The sequence below is a fragment of the Trachemys scripta genome, chromosome 6 (genome assembly GCF_013100865.1).
Source record: "Trachemys scripta elegans isolate TJP31775 chromosome 6, CAS_Tse_1.0, whole genome shotgun sequence".
Lineage (NCBI taxonomy): Eukaryota > Metazoa > Chordata > Testudines > Emydidae > Trachemys > Trachemys scripta.
Window position 1 is genome coordinate 88,890,579 of NC_048303.1, and position 17,415 is coordinate 88,907,993.

The 17,415-nt window shown below is 41.1% G+C and overlaps 1 protein-coding gene across 2 annotated transcripts in view; it reads left to right on the forward strand.

Annotated features, from left to right (window-relative positions):
• RFX3 (regulatory factor X3) overlaps positions 1 to 17,415 on the forward strand; it is a 218,994-nt gene that overhangs the window by 162,753 nt on the left and 38,826 nt on the right. For both annotated transcript variants that reach the window (XM_034773839.1, XM_034773838.1), the window contains 2 exons: positions 4,437 to 4,618; positions 11,050 to 11,169. In XM_034773839.1, coding sequence (XP_034629730.1) covers positions 4,437 to 4,618; positions 11,050 to 11,169 — 302 coding nt within the window. The remainder of the gene's footprint in view (positions 1 to 4,436; positions 4,619 to 11,049; positions 11,170 to 17,415) is intronic.

The following is a 17,415-nucleotide window of genomic DNA, read 5'->3' on the forward strand; positions in this document are numbered from 1 at the left end:
AAACTGATTCTATGCTGTGATCACACTTTTGTATTCTCTATCACAAAAATGGAGAATAGTAAACTAAATCTCAATTCCAAAAGTATTTTTGTAATATCTATTGATTTTATGACGGTAGACACAATGATTTAGAAATAAAACCAAAGCAATTATATATTTTGTTCTGAAAAAGTCCCATAATCTGAAGCTGAAAAACCAATAGCTTTGTGTGAAAGTTTCCCCTCATGATGGCAAGAAGTAATAGAGGATTGATTCTAAAACACCTGGAAGAGAAAACAACTTTAGAAACTGCTAAAATTATGGGGAGAGAGATTGAATAGCATAAATGTGATTAAGACTTTTAAATTCTATCTTGGATGTTAAAAAGAAATGTTGTTTTGAAGATAGAAGGCTGCCTAGAAATTGCATTATTGGGGTTAATTAGATACCATGCTGAAGAGATCATAACCTTGGCAACGGGCCAATGCATGTTAAAACTGGAGATATGGAGAGCTGTTACTTTGTCTTGAGTCCCATATGGAAGCACATCATATCTTAACATGATATCTAACAAGAGCTAGATGATAGGCTGTTTACCTTGGGTAACTTTATTCCATTATTTACATATAGACGTATATAGTTATATGCACTATTTACAAATATCTTTCTGCTAATAATATTTACATGTACCCATTACACAACATGTCACTACTTTTTTCTTTTGTTCCTTTAATTTGGGTATTATTTCAAATTTCAATAAAAGACCAGTATGTAATTAGGCTAGGGCTATGTCTTTGATTTTGTATTGGACACACAAACATATTTCTTTGACATGATAGTCTTGACAGCTCCAATCACCCAAGTAAGAAGTTGACAGAAAATGGTTGAATTTATTTTATAGTTTGCCTATTTTTAAAATTCTATTTATTTTGACTTCTGTCTCAAATTAGTGTAACATGGAAGAAATTTAATATGTTTGTTTGTTTTCTCCCTATTTCTCAAACTACCCTTCATTTTGATTTCCAGAGGTCTGAGCCAAAGGGCATTAAGTCAAAGTAGAGACACTTTTGATATAAATGGGCTTTGGATCAGGCCTGAAAAGCTGTGAATTTCATTAGTATTACCTTTTACATTACAAATGTTCTATTCATCAATGACAAAATCTTAAACTCTCAAAAATAATAGCCTGCTGATATGGCTTTCTGTGGTACTATACCTCCATTGTTAGCCATCCTGGAGTGTGGTTGCCTTTATTGATGTTTGCTCGTTTTTGTGAGTTTTTCATTTCTCCTCTACTTTTTTCTTTTGCTGATTTCTTTGTGCATGAGGTTGACTTGACTAATCAATTTATAATCTAATGTTGTATAAACATCAGAGTTTTAGTGAAGCCAGAATCAATTTGGGGGGAGGAATAGCTCAGTGGTTTGAGCACTGGCCTGCTAAACATAGGGTTATGAGTTCAATCCTGGAGAGGGCCACTTAGGGATCTAGGGCAAAATCAGTACTTGGTCCTGCTCATGAAGGCAAGGGGCTGGACTTGATGACCTTTCAAGGTCCCTTCCAGTTCTAGGAGATAGGATATCTCCATTGATTAAATTTGCCAGTTTTTACTGTGTAAACACTTCATACTTATCCATCCTTAAATGTTACTAATACTATTAGTCAACAAGCTAGTATTCAAATCCTGAACAGCTCAGATGTAGAATTCTCATTCTGCATTGAAGAAATATGTTTACAATAGCTGTATAATGTTTGTAGATTATTTTCCTTTTAAAATTATATACAGCCTTGGGCACTCTTCTTTCCAGCAATCTAGCAAATAAATTCCAGGCTGCAATCTAGCAAATAATCACTTGATGCCTTTTGCCACTGAAATACATCCACCCTAGAGCAAAAATCCTTGTTTTATACTTATCTTGGATTATGCTCTGCCAACATTGGCTAATGCAAGTTATAGTTGAAATAACATCTGTCAAGAATTCAGATCATTAGTAAAGTGCACTTAAAATGAATCCTAATAGGTTATAATCCATCTGGAAAAAAAAATCCCAAATGTTACATTTAGAAGTTAATTGGGAAATGCATTTTTTTTTTTTGTGTCAATCAGTATTTCCCTTTGGGAAAAATAAGAATAGTTCACCCTTCTTAATCTATCCTGATTAACAGAGATTAAATGCAAAGGTTGAAAGATGTAATTATCTTGGTTTCTAGCCTCAGATATGCTTATGTCACTTAATTAGTGAAATAAATAGTTTTTTTTTAAATAAACCAAGGTAAAGGTTAAAGTTTCCAGTGATATTTTTGTCATCGCCTTTATATCAGAATGGTAAGCAACCAATTTAAAATACATTTGTGAACACTATGGCTCAGTATTTTTTTAAAATAATGATTTTAGATCTACCAGCTGAAATAAGGATGATAAACTGCTCTGTTTTATTACATTCTATTTAAAGTGCAAAATTGTCTAAAAGTCTAGCTAACAGCTCTATATCATGGAACGACTTAAGTAAGTCAAACACAGACACATTTCTTCTTGTGGGTATTTGTCTACCTGTCATCCATATTACCTGCTAGCAAGTTAAAACAATAGAAGCCGTCTCAGCTCATATAGAACATAAACTAAAGAATTACAATTTTGTTTTCTATTTTGTTCTCCATGCAAAAGGAGAACATGAAGATAGCCTCTAAAAGGTCTTGGGTGAATTGTTGTTCTCGTTGCCCTTGGCAAAGTGCACATGACTCTGATTGAAACAGAGGTGAGAGTCCAGTACATTAATTATACCACTAGATTTTAGTGAATACTAATGTGAGAGAGACTGTAGAGTGGGGGCAGGAGCTAAGAACATTCTATTTTAGGAGTACAGAATTAAATTTTTTCACATTAAAATATTTAAGATCTGTGTCTTAAATGATTAATTATGTTCAACATTAGCAAAAGTTTTCTATTCCTTATCACTGAAAAGTTTGTGGTACCATTCTTTATTAGTAAATGAATGCAACAGACTACGGTATTATCAAGTAAACTGATCTTTTTGCTGTTGTTAACATATATTTTACTCATGTTTTGCCTTGACACTTTATATTAAAATTTGTTACACATTTCTGTTGAGAACTAATGCATCAGAACAAAATTGTGTTGCATTGGTTGAAATCATTTTAAACATGCCTGGTTTGGAGTTTCATTGGAAACTCAAAACTAAGACCAGATTTTTGATAAAATCCATGGACCTGACTGATTTAAAGATTCACACCGAAATCATGCTCTTGGCTTTGACATCAAAACTGGTGAAACTTGGCAATTTCAACTGATTTCCTGTTTACATTTTTGGGCTCATTCAAACCCAAAACTCAAAGGAAAATTCTGGGGGATGCAAATCCATGGTATGGTAAGCCAAATGAAAGATTATCAGAACCCCTAGAAAAATAAAATCACAGACTTTCACACAATTTAAGTATAACCATCATATAAAAATACTCTTATTTTACGCTGTCATTTTTCTACTCAGTTAAAGCTGGAGGGAAGATCGGAGTGAAACTGACACAAGTAATCAACCTTGCTAAAGTGCTTTTTTTTGGTTTGTTTTCTCGTCTGTTAGTGGCAGTTTATATTAGATATGTTGTGAGTATTTCCAAAAAGATACCGGTTGTGCCTCTTACTATAGAGCCACTGAAGTACTCAGAATGTAAGTGTTTTTCTGCCAGCTTCCAAAATTACCCACCAAAGTTCTAAATTAAATGACCTAGAGAGAGAGAGTGTTTTCACAGGATTCAGTCCTATTCCCACTTAATGACAAAATTCCTTTTGGCTTCAGTGGAAGCAGAATTGGGCTCATAATCTTTAATAGTTGTATCAGTTCATTTTAGCACCACCTAGATTGCTCCTTGCCTTGTGTTTGTTTTTTGTTTCTTTATTTACGGTTAAAAAACAAAAGAATATATCTTGTTCAATTAAATAGTTTAACTGATCTGAGTGTCTGGGGAAGCGAAACAACTCTCTGCAATACAATAGTATAATAATGCAGATGGATTAAATGACTCTCCATCAGTCCAACAAGCAGTTTCTTTTCTATGGTTCTGTAAATACATTTATGATTGGTTAAATTCCCTGAAGTATTAACAATTTGTCTCCAAAGCCTAGATCAATGTACAAAGAATTAATGTGTGGTACTGGAGTCTTGAATACTTTAAGAAATGGGGACTATCTGAGGTCACAAGTGTTATGAGTTCTGCTATTTCCATGTGTTTTTGAAAGACTCAAAGACACCATCGTGTATCTAACCCCTCTAAAGAGAACTGCCTTCACTTGAAGAAAAAAGTCACCACTGAATAGACGTTAAGAGCAATCTCAAAATGTACTAAGAAGCTTTGAATTGTACAGCTATGTTAATGATAGCCTAAAATGTTTATTGTGAAATTATCTGAATTTACTTTTCTTCACTGTCTCCTATTTGAAATAGCTCCAGTGGCTCTTAGACAACTATGAAACAGCAGAAGGAGTCAGTCTCCCTAGAAGTACGCTTTATAATCATTACTTACGACACTGTCAGGAGCACAAGTTGGACCCAGTCAATGCTGCCTCCTTTGGAAAACTCATAAGGTCAATTTTCATGGGGCTACGGACCAGGAGACTAGGAACCAGGTCTGTGTAAAACAATCAGATCTTAGATTATAGCATAGAGAGAGTGTAGTGATCATTGTGATTATGAACCTTGTACATGATACACTAAACAAGCTGAAAGAAAACATTACTTAAATGTTAAAATGTTTGTCTATCAATTTCTCATGTAATGTCAAACTGTGTCAAGTTGTTACAAAAACCCATTACATTTCTCCTTGTCCTGAAATCACTTATTAATTCTGAAACATACACAACAGATTTATAGCAATACAAATATAATATAGGCTGTCGGTTGGAAACTATGCATCAGAGGGAGAATAATTACTATATTTCTTATAAGTTAAAAATCTAATTATATTTGTTTATTTTTCATCCAATACTTAATTTAAGTATATGCTGAGCACAAAGTGATGGTTGATCATTACAGATGCGATAATAGGGGTGTTCTGCCTTTCCATATAAAAATAAATGAGTGATTTTAATGTAGATGAATATTTTTATCAACTGATTTTTTGTTTGTTTGTTATAAGGGACTGTTATTTAATGCTGCCATGATTCTACAGCTTAATTACAAAATAGCTTCAATTCCTTATTTATAAATTGTCGTTACTGTTTTTATTTCATGCAGTGATATTTCAGTATGGTATGATAAGTAAATATGAGGGACACTAAGTGTAAAAATAGAGGAGTTTTTTCCCCCTATGTTTACCCAGTGTAGTAGGCTACAGTTAAAGCCTTATAGTAGATTCCATTCACTCATTCACAGCTTTTCCAAACACTTACCTCTTAGGCTGAAATGTTCCATGCAGGGCTTTGGAGCTGTGCTCCGGCTCTGCTCCAGCTCCAGGCAAAAACCCGCAGCTCCACTGCTCCGGAGCTGCTCCACGCTCCAGTTCCAGGCTCCGCTCCAAAGCCCTAGTTCCATGCTTGTTCTGTCTAAGGAAAAATATTTATTATTAATTTTTTGTAAATGTGAGCCTTTAGAGACCCTTTAGCCATGTTTGAGTTAAAGGAGAGTAAGGGAACAAAGATTTCTAATCCACGGTCTTTTTTAAACGGGGAGCTAACAAAATTGGTGAATTTTGAAATTTGAAATTTGTCCATTATTTGCTTTGAAAAAAGAAATAATTTTGATTAAACCAATAAATGAAAATAGTGTATTGAGCAAGACCGATAGCAAATATGTTTAAATCTTTTAAATGTATACAGATGCACACTTACACATGTTATTAGCAAGTTCCACAGAGCTGAATAGTTCAAGATTTTTTCCATTTCTTGTTTCCTTGTCCAGTCCTTCCAGATACCAGGACAGCAGCAGCATGTTGTCAGTTGTATCAAAGGCTGCTGACAGAGCTAATAAAACTTTCACATACATCAGACCTTTTTTCCCTATTACCAAAAGGAGTTTGTCAATCAAGTATTTTCTACACCACACCCAGTTTTAAAAGAAAATTGAAAATAATTTGGGAAATTAAAAAAAAATCCATATATCACTACAATCATCTAATAATCTTAAATCTTCTCCACCATTAAAAGGGTTCAAGATAAGGTAGTAATTGGCACTGTTGTGAGGTGGCAGTTTCTTGAGGAAAGACATAACTGCAACTTATTTAAGGATAACTGGATTTTACTAGCCATGAGGAGCCTGGTCCATTTTGTCCATTGCACTCTACATCTTCCCAGCACATCCATTTGTTTCATTTATATTTTGCTACTGAACCAGTTGATGCCTCTCACTGGTGCACTATTGTCACTTTTGTTTGTAAAATACAGATGGTAAACTCCTTGTGCCAAGCTATGCTCAAAACATTAACTGAGAGGGAGCATTTGAATTACTGCTGCACAGAACAGTTTTGTCTGGTCATAACTATGTTGTCCAGTCACTGATGAGAGTTTCTTAGCTTTAGCCATAGTCATACAGAGATGTCTACTATCAGCTGCATCAGAAAGAGCTCTCCACCTCTATGCTGTAGTGTCTACCATTGTTGTTTTGTAGGTCACAGGTGGCAGTTAGACAGAGTGAAAGAAGAGAATGTGTAGGGGCAGTTGTGTTGATCATTTAGGGTAGATTATCATCATGTCATGCTAAGATATTGACCATGTCCAGCTGTTGATCATTATTTTCTTAAGCGTTCTGAAATCTTATTTCATCCATCAATTTGTATCCAGTCTTATAAGCCCCAATGTGGGCCAAAAAATGTTATCCTTTTTTTTTAAATAAGGAGAAAAACACTAGTTCCATAGGTTTAAAAACACATTAAAATGTTGTTTGTACTTAGAATGTTTTTCTACAAAGGCCCCAATCCTGCATTTGACTATACACGGGCAGACTACTGCCCCTGTGCTCAGCCCTATTGAAGGCAGTAGGGCTCCATACAGGTGCAGGGGTTCATGTGTGCTTAAAAAGTTTGAAGTCTGGAACCAAAATTATTATAGACTGACAAGCCTGAAGCCTCTAGGAGCATTGGTGCCTCTAATATTGTTAGCCTTGCTCAACCTAAGCCACTGAACGCTGCAAAAGTTCTAACAACATTTGATTACGGGTTGCTCCTGTTTGCATTACTATATATCAGGTAATTTTAAATGCATATGTGTGTGTACATGTGCACTAGTGTGTGTGTGTGCATGGGTATAATCAAGTACATTGAGCTTACACATGTCCAGGAACAGATTATGACATACTTACTCACCCTGAGTAATATGTTACTTCACAAATAGTCAAACTGAAGTCAGTTGGACTACACATGGTATAAGGTACTATTCATCATCAGTACAGGTATCACAGCCTGGTCCATGATGATTTACTGATTATTTTAAAGCCCCTTTTTACCTGTCTATAATCTGTTTCCATAGAAACAGGGACAGCATTTTGCAGCCTTCATCAGGATTATTAGAAAATTTGTAACTTTCAGCAGCTCCGGGTAAGCCCTGCCAGTTCAGTTTTAACAGCACACAGCCTTTAGGATATTGTAGAATCCATACACATACTCTTTTTTCCATTGTATATAGTTCAATAGATACTGCTATAAGGCTGTCACTGAAATATCTGGTAAATTTTTACAAATTTCAGGAGTTGCCACTGTAGGCATAGCAAAGTGTCTCTTTGATTTCATAGATCGTGTATAAAACTAAAGAGCTGTATAAACCAAGCAGCAGAGAACTAATACTTCTTAGCTCTGACAGTATTAGATACACAATGCCATCACTTCAGAAGGGTGGTGAGGTCATAGATCCTGCCCACTACTCTTCATTAGCTGCTATTTCATATCCTCCATGAAAAGAAGAACCCTCTGCAATCACTTTAAAAACATTAATAGCTTCAATTTACTACTTAAATTCTTTAAAACAAGGCTTCTAATGTAGCACTTATGTGTCCTTCTTCAAGTGGAGGGAGGTCATCCAGTATGTGGAGTCTTGCTCAGGACACCAAATTCTTGCAATATTTTCCTAGGAGATGACCAAAGTTTTCAGCCAACAAAAGTGCATATAACCCTAGCTAATCTAATGTCAGGATAACATAAACTTTGTTATAGTGGTGCAAAGCCAAAATAGGAATGCATATGCCACACAAACTGCTTATTACTGGCATAGCAGGAATGAGAGGGTATGACTGCAGAAAAGGAGGTGTGACTGGAACATTTCCTACACAACAACTATCCTCAGATGTTTTTTTCATCCCCAGTTGCCATTGAAAGCCAACAAAAGTTAGAAGACACCTAAGGCTGAAACAGCCATCTATAAAGCAACACCAAGATCAGGGCAGTACAAAGGGGAGCTTTGTCAGGGTTCCCTCCCCACTCTGAACTCTGGGGTACAGATGTGGGGACACGCATGAAAGACCCCCTAAGCTTATTTCTACCAGCTTAGGTTAAAAACTTCCTCAAGGCACAAATCCTTCCTTGTCCTTGGATGAGTACTGCTGACACCACCAAGTGAATTAGATAAAGATTCAGGAAAAGAATCACTTGGAGTTCCTGTTTCCCCAAAATATCCCCCAAAGCCCCTTCACCCCCTTTCCTGGGGAGGCTTGAGAGTAACCAAGGTGAGCACAGAACAGACCCTTGGGTTTTTAGGACACTAAAAACCCAATCAGATTCTTAAAAAACAGAACTTTATTATAAAGAAAAAGTAGAAGAAGCACCTCTGTAAAATCAGGATGGAAGGTAATTTACAGGGTAGTCAGATTCAAAACACAGAGGATTTCCCCTCTAGGCAAAACTTTAAAGTTACAAAAACAGGGATAAACCTCCTCTTAGCACAGGGAAAATTCACAAGCTAAAACAAAAGATAATCTAACGCATTTCCTTGCTATTACTTATTATTTCTGTAATATTGGATGCTTAGTTCAGATATGGCTTAGGGAGATGTATTTTCCCTGCCCTGGTTCCTCGCTGACCCAGAGAGAACACACAAGGAGACAAAACAAACAACCTTCCCCCACAGATTTGAAAGTATCTTCTCCCCTTATTGGTCCTTTTGGTCAGGTGCCAACTAGGTTATCTGAGCTTCTTAACCCTTTACAGATAAAGGAGGGATTAACTCTTTACAGGTAAAGGAGGGATTTTATGCTACCCTTAACTATATGTTTATGACAAGCTCTAAGTTATCTTAGCACACCATCTGCTGCCTTGCACTCTGTGTTATGGCTGCACTCAAAGATCTGGCACTATATAGTAAAGGTCTACTAAAACTTTAAAAAGTCCTTCCTTTTGTCTCTGGAAGGAAGAAAACTGAAAGAACACTAATAGTGAACTTACTATATTTAGTGCTATGCAAAAGTACAAGTACTGATATTCTCTTTACTAACATTGGCATATGGAAAAACTGATATTTTCATCAGTATGTGCAAACTAATAATAACTATATAATTGTTCTGTTGCTGTCCAAAATTGTGAATTTGCTTCAGGTAGAAATTCCCCATTTCCACAGCATTTTTTTCTCTTCTTGTCATCAATGGCAGTTTTTCACAGAGTTCTGATTTATAACTTAAGCCTTACCACCTGAAAGATATATCGTTGAAGAATACAAATAATGGCTTATAAAATATTTTTCAAAATCAGTAATGACAGGATTTCACTGTTGTTTTATTCACATGAACAATGTGTTTTTCTATTTTTGTTCTGTTTCAAAAATTGTGATTTCAAGTCTCTACAAAAATATCATGTTATGCTTAAAAGTTTTATATATACAGTGATGAGCTGCCACAATGTTAATAACCGGTTCCCTACTGGGTCTTTGGCGGCACTTCGGCGGCGGGCCCTTCACTCGCTCTGGGTTTTTGGCGGCACTTTGGCAGCGGGTCCTTCGGTGCCACTGAAGACCCAGAGTGAGTGAACGACCCGCCCCCGAAGTGCCGACGGTTATTAAGCGCTGCCCAGTGAGTACAAGCCCGAGACTCCCCATCCTAACTGCCCCCCAGGGCCCCACCCCCTACCCAACTCGCCCCGCTCCCTGTCCCCTGACTGCGCCGACCCCATCCATCACCACCCCGACAGACCCCTGGGACTCCCATGCCTACCCCCCCCCCCCCCCCCGTTCCCCATCCCCTGATCGTCCCCACCCCCAAAACCTCTGCCCCCTCCAACCGTTCCCTGTTCCTTATCCAAACCCTCCTCCCAGCCCTGGCCCGGCCCCCTTACCATGCAGCTCAGGGCAGTGTGTATGGATGCTGTGTGGCTCACTGGAGCTCGCAGCCCCACCCCCTTACCATGCCGCTCAAAGCGGCAGGAGCTGCCGAGCTGCCCAGGAGGGGTCCAGAGCGCTGCTGCCGGGCTCTGCGAGAGGGGGGAAGGCAGGGGAGGGGCCGGGGGAGCCTCCCTGGCCGGGAGCTCAGGCAGGCCAACAGGATGGTCCCGCGGGCCGGAATTTGCCCACCCTTTTAACAACCGGTTCGCGCGAACCGGTGCTAACAGGTTCCAGCTCACCACTGTGTGTGTGTGTGTGTGTGTGTGTATATATATATATATATATATATATACACATACACACACACACACACACACACACACATAAATAAGATTAAAACAAAGACCATTAGATCAAGTTTCTTGAGATCACTGACATTGAAGTTTAGTTGAAACTTTAGATTACCAAATTTACTTTGTCAGGGTTTCTTCCCACAGATTTATTATGGATCTTTTGGATCCGGATAGTATGGATTATTGTCTCTGCATATGAGTCAATTTAAGGGGCATTTACTGGGCCTGATACTCCTGGTTTACACTGATGTAAGGGAGAGGAGGTGATCTTATGAACCCAATGGTATACAAGTATAAATCATACAAGTATAAATTGGTGAATCGGGGGAGAAATTGGAGAGGAGAATCAGGTCCAATTTCTGCACCCTATTTTCCATTAGAGGTAAATTGTAAGACTTTAAAGAAAAAAAACAGTCTGACAAATAATTTTTGTTTGATCAACTTTTTCCCCTTAATTCTTATTCTTTCGTAAAGGGGGAACTCCAAATATCATTACTATGGGATTCGTGTCAAGCCAGATTCTCCTCTTAATCGGCTACAAGAGGACATGCAATATATGGCTATGAGACAACAACCCATGCAGCAGAAACAGAGGTACAGTGTGGAAATTGTAACTATATTAAATAAACATTTTTTCATATTTCTAGCACTTGAAACCTGGGAGGATTGCTTAAATGTGATGCCAAACTCCTATCAGCATTTTTGGAAATTACTTGTCTATATTAAGTCGTTAATTAACCTCTCTAGTATGCATAAATTTTACAGCAAAAGGGAGTAACGTTGTCTTTTGCGTTTTTACAGGAGTGTGGGATGCTTATGTATGTGCTTTTTAATATAAAAGACTTATTTGCCATTCTGACCCACTAAATAGATACTGTTATTCTTGCATGGAGATGGCATCTTTGCATATGGGGTTTTTTTCTCCCCCATTGGTATTTTAAACAGGTATTGTAAGGAGAAGCTGTGTGATACACTGTAGTGTACTGGGCATCAGAGTGGGCATCAGGAGACCTGTGTTCTATTCCCGTCATTGGGGACAAATCAGGCTAGCTTTACGCTGTACTTTGTTAGAAAAAGGTTTGGGTGTGAGTTCTTTCCCAAAATGTGTTAAGTACTGTGCTAAAAAAATTATAGAAGTATCAGGATTGTTTCTTGATTTAGAGATAATTTGCATTAAACTTTGAATTTCCTCAAAAAAAGAAAAAAGGTTTAAAAGACTGCAAGAGATGGTCCTGATATATTTCTTAAACCACTGTATTCTTGTTTACTAATCTTTAAAATTCGACTTCTAATGAGCTCAGAATTGAACTTCTGTTTAGTTTGTTCTGAAGTTTCCAGATACAAGTTAGCCAAAATGTTCCAAAAGACAATGGTAAAGTTGCAAATATTGATACTAAAAACAAAGAATAATATAATTGTCTTGAAATTTATCACCTGGACAATCTTTTGGATTATTTTCTCCCAAATTGATTAAATCTGATAAAATACTTTGAATTTCCTACTCCATTGTTCATATTGTACTATTATATCTTGTATGTGGACTTATAAGGCAATGGATCCAATTTAGCCAGGGATTGACTTCCCCTTTGCAATAGGAAACATAGTGTATCATCCCTACCAAAAAAGAGGGGAGGTGCTGGCCTGGAACCGACATGACCAATGTCATCTAGATATGCTTTGATTAAATGTTTTCTCTCAGCAGCTGCCACTAGTAGTGCTTCTGTGGAATCCCAGCTGTAATTTAAAGCAGCTCCATTCACTGGAAAATTCCAAGGAAGGGAGGTGGCAGTAAAACCATCTGTCTTCCCTTGGAGTATGTAACCACAAGGACCCAAGATGGCAGAGAGAGACTGCAGAGATTTGCATATGTTTGAAAAAGACTGCCTTAGATGTGTGGGTTCTACGGACAATTCAAGACAAATACATATATATTTGATAGGCTGATGTGATACCACAAAACAAAATATTTGATATCTTTGAAATCAAGGAATCCAGAAAAACTCAGGAAGTCAACGAAGACATCTCACAAGCACTAGAGAAAGAGGAGCAGTCCCATACAGTGTACTCAGCATTTTTTGTTGTCTCAAAAACAGTCAGGACCTAAAATCCATCTTCAATCTCAAAGCTATAATGTCAGTTCAGATAGCATTGGAGACAAGATCATTGCCCATTGAGCTACAATATTTACTCCTGAGGGCATTCTGCGCCAAAAAAAATAAAAAATTATGTGCCTAAAAATTCTGCACACAATATTTTAAAATTCTGCAAAATTCTGCAAATTTTATTTGTCAAATGTGGAGGCTCCAGCATGGCATTGGGGGCCACAGGCCACTGGCTGCACAGAGGTGGGAGATCATTCTGCAGCTCCCCCCCTCCTCCCCCTCCTCTCCCCAGGACACGGACTCAGCAGTGAGGCTGCACCCAACCCTGACACAGCGCAAGGACAGTGCCTGCCCCAGAAACATCCCAGGTCCCTGCTCCTCAGTGCCAGGTGCACAAGGTGTGGGCAGGCAGGCTCAGCCTGGCAGGAGGGGCTTAGTGTGGGGGGATCCAGGTGTGGGTAGAGAGGGTTGTGTATAGGGCAGTCTGGGTGCGGGCGGCTCAGGGGGGATCTGGGTGCAGAGGGAAATCTGGATACATAGTTGCTTGTCGGGGGGTTCTGGGTGCAATGGTAATTGGACTCTGCAGGGGAGTTCTAGGTGAAGGTGGTTGGGGCTCACTGGGGGGAGGTCTGGGTGTGGGGGGGATAGAGCTTGGCAGGGGGGTCTGGGTGTGGGGGGTTCAGTGGTAGGGGAGTGGGGCTCAGTAGGGTGGGTACAGCTGGTTGGGGCTCAGTGAGGTGGGGATCTGGTGCAGGTGGCTCATTGGGGTGGTCCAGGTGCAGGGGGAGTGGGGCTTGGCAGGGGGGTTCTGGGTGCAGGGTGGGGGGTGAGCCTTGGTGGCAGGGTGGATGCATGGGGGTTAGGCAGATGGGGGAGAAGCTTCCCATACAGTGTTCCCTTCCCCTGCAGCTGAAGAGCAATAGGCGCAGGAAGCAGGAGGAAGGGGGGGTGTTTGCAGAGCTTTGTGCAGCCTGGGGTGAAATCAGGCCGGCTCCAGATGTCGTGCAGGGGAAGAGGAAGTCCTTTCAAGCCCAGCCAGGACAAGCAGCTGAGCATGGCACAGGGTGGGAGCCACCAGCCGGGTCTTCCCCAGTCCTGCCTCCTGCCCTGCAGTGATTTACCTCTCTGCCAGCTGCCCTGGGCACCCAAAACGTACTGCTGGGGAGAGTTGCATGACTGCTCTTGTTGCTTCCACGTCAGAAAGTCATTTTTCTGTGGGGAAGCAAAGAAATCTGCGGGGGACATGAATTCTGCACATCTGCAGGGGTGCAGAATTCCCCCAGGAGTAAATACTTCATTTTCCATCATGATAAAGTAGTTCTGAAGACCAATTTTGCTTTCATCTCAAAAATCAAATTAGTCTTTCTCAGATCACAATAACTACCTGCTTGAATCCTAAGCATCTTATACTCCTGGGGGCATTCTACACCTCTGCGCACATGCAGAATTCATGTCCAGTGCAGAATTTTTTTTCTGCAGAAAATACATTCTGCCCAAGAAGTGCTGCAGTTCCACCTTTCACCCAGCAGAGGCTGCAGTGGCACCAGAACAGCTGGCTGACTGGCAGTAACAGCTAGCAGCCAGCTGTGTTCATCACAGCAGCCTGCCCATGGAGACAGAGTGGGGCACACAGGGCTGCTAAGAAGTCACAGACTGGGGTTCAGAAAGGCTAGTGGGGGGGACAGACTGGGGAGCAGGTTAGGAGCTAATGGGTTGAGAGTACTGAGCCGGGGCTGAATGGGAGGGGGCTCCAGGGTCACATGGGGATGGGGGGTGGCAGGGCCATGTTGGGACAACAGGTAGGGGGGCTTCAGGGGCACATAGGGAGGGGGAGGGGGCTTCTGGGTCACATTTGGTGCAGAATTTATAATATTTTGGTGCAGAATTTTTGTTGCAGAATTGGTGCATAGAAAGACTAGTAGGATGATTAGAGGAATGGAGAGGAGACCTTAGGAGGGGAGACTCAAGGAGCGTGGCTTGTTTAAGTTAATCAAATGAAGGCTGAGGGGAAATATGATTGCTCTCTATTAATACATCAGAGGAGACATGCTAAAAATAAAGATAGCCATGGCAGTATGAGCTGCAGGACAGGCTAAGCCCCGAGTATGTGCTTATCGGAGACCGTAGGCACCTACTCTCGATGGCTAGTCCCTCTTGCCACTCACACTGCTGCGACTAAATTCTGTTTTTCATATGCCAACTTGATGAGAGCTAGCAAACGTATGTCTCTTTGAGTGAGGGATCACACTCCCAACTTGAAGTGTAGAGGTAGCCCTACTGTCAAGTTCCCCCTTAGCTCTGCCCAAGGGTGGGCAAACTTTTTGGCCTGAGGGCAGCCTCCCCAAACAGCCAGGCGTGGCCTGGCCCCACCCCCTATCCAACCTCTCCTGCTTCTCGCCTCCTGACGGCCCCCCCGGGACTCCTGCCTCATCCAACCCCCCCTCTCCCTGTCCCCTGACCGCCCCCAGAACCCCTGCCCCTGACTGCCCCACGCCGCCCTATCCAATCCCTCCTTTCCTTCCTGACTGCCTCCCCGGGACCCCTGCCCCCATTCAATTCCTGTTCCCCGCCCTCTGACCACCCCAACCCCTATCCACACCCCCGCACCCTGACCACCACCCGGAACTCCCCTGCCCTCTATCCACCTGCTCCCTGCCCCCTTACTGAGCTGCCTGGAGCACTGGTGTCTGGCAGCGCTACAGCCACACCTCCCGGCGGGAGCCAGCACAGCACAGAGCAGCGGGTCAGGCCCTGGCTCTGCAGCTGCGCTGCCCCAGCTCTGCAGCTGTGCGTCCAGAGTGTTGCGCCAGCGGCAGGGCGAGCTGAGGCTGCGGGGGAGGGGGAACAGCAGGGGAGGGGCTGGGGGCGAGCCTCCCAGGAGTTCAGGGGCCAGGCAGGAGGGTCCATAGTTTGCCCACTTCTGATATAGCCTGTTGAATCCTTTTAATTTAATGTACAATAATATATTCTGTTTTGAGACATCTATCTCACTCTAGGGAAAATTAATATTTAAGCAGGTGTCCTTTCCGGGCGGGAGGGGTGGGAGCATTCTTCCTTAGTACAATAACCATTGCATGTTTCCAGTTTGATTCAATATGGTATGGACTCCGTTTCCACAAGTAAAATTGCTGTTGTCTACCTCCTGTACCTTCCAAGGATAATTTCAAACGCTTCTTTGAACTTTTGGAGGTAGCAACTAATTATGCCTGCTCTGTGTTTTCTATCCCTGTCTCAGTGCACAGAAAACTTGTTTTTGTTTTGTTTTTGTCTGATCCAAAGATAACATCTTTTCCATCACCTCTCTCCTTGGATTTTCTGATTACTTAACTCAAAGTGTTTGCTACTTGTAGAAATTCATTCATATCATTCTCTGGGACATAAATGTAAAGAGACCATTCTTGACTCCTCTATCTTATCCATTTTTTTTTAAATTCGTAGCCAAATCATATCCAGGCTATTACACTGCCTAATTGCTAACACAACCAATTTATCAGTCTGCAGCTTCTCTTCCTGTAGCTTTATGGACCCTTTTAAAACAGTTTGGCCTTATAAGCTACACTAAAAAATATGGAAGTGTAACATTATTCTTTTCTCAAAAAAACAGTATAATGCATCAAAATCTATACAAATTTTGCAATCTATAGAACTATGCTATAGTTTGGTTATAATACAATCTCTAAAGCAATGTTAAAGAAATTCAGATATTATAATACTAATCAGCTTCCCAATTTAGTGTTTAAGAAAACAGCCTTCAGTTTCCTTTTGAACAAGCCCAGTTGTTTGGACTGTGCAGTTGTAGAGCTGATGTAACATCATGATCTAAAAATGATTTAGCTCTGCTTTGGCTTCCAGCCAGATAGATATGTCTCAACACTGGTTGTTGCTTTGCTAAGTGTTGGAACCCTCATTTGTTCATTGTTGTCTTGTGATTCTCATTTTCATCTTAGCTATAATTAACTTCTGTTCTGGGCATTGAACTGATGAGAGATTTTTAAAGTTGTTTTCATCAAAGAAAGTTCACATTCTTTAGACTGTCTAATGTTTTCTTGCCTTTGATTGCAAATGGATGCATTTCTAATAAGGTCGCCAGGTCACTTGTTGGGGGTTCATTGTAGATGTGCAACAGTGCACTTGCAGGACAGTTACAGTTCTTCAAATACTGTTTAACAGCTAGCGTAACCTTTGAACCGATCCACTCACCAAAGAGTACTAAAAATATCTAAATATTTTTCAGATATCTGTACATTATCTGTAGGTTTTTGTGTATACAGTAAGTTATTAAAGCATTTGGGTAGGGCTACCATACGTCCGGATTTCCCCAGACGTGTCCAGCTTTTCGCTCTTTAAATAGCCGTCTGGGGGGGATTTCTAAAAATCTAAAAATGTCCGGGATTTCCCCCCAGTTGGCTATTTATCGACCGAAAAGCGGCTGACAGGGCTGCCGAGTGCCGCTCGCATTGGGGCCGTGGCAGCCAAAGCCCCTTCCCGGCTCCCCCCATCCCCTGCAGCCTTAGCACGCCGCCCGGCAGCACTGGGGGGCAGGGCTGTGCGCCTGTGAGGGAACGCGGCGGCGGGGCTGGCAGTGGCGGCCAGAGCCCCTCCCCTGCTTCCCCTCTCCTCTACAGTCTCAGCATGCTGCTTGGGCGGGGCAGGGCGGAGCCAGACACCTGCTCTAAGCTGAGCGGCACGGTAAGGGGGCCAGGGAGTTGGAGAAGGGGGGCAGTCGGGGGGGGGGGGG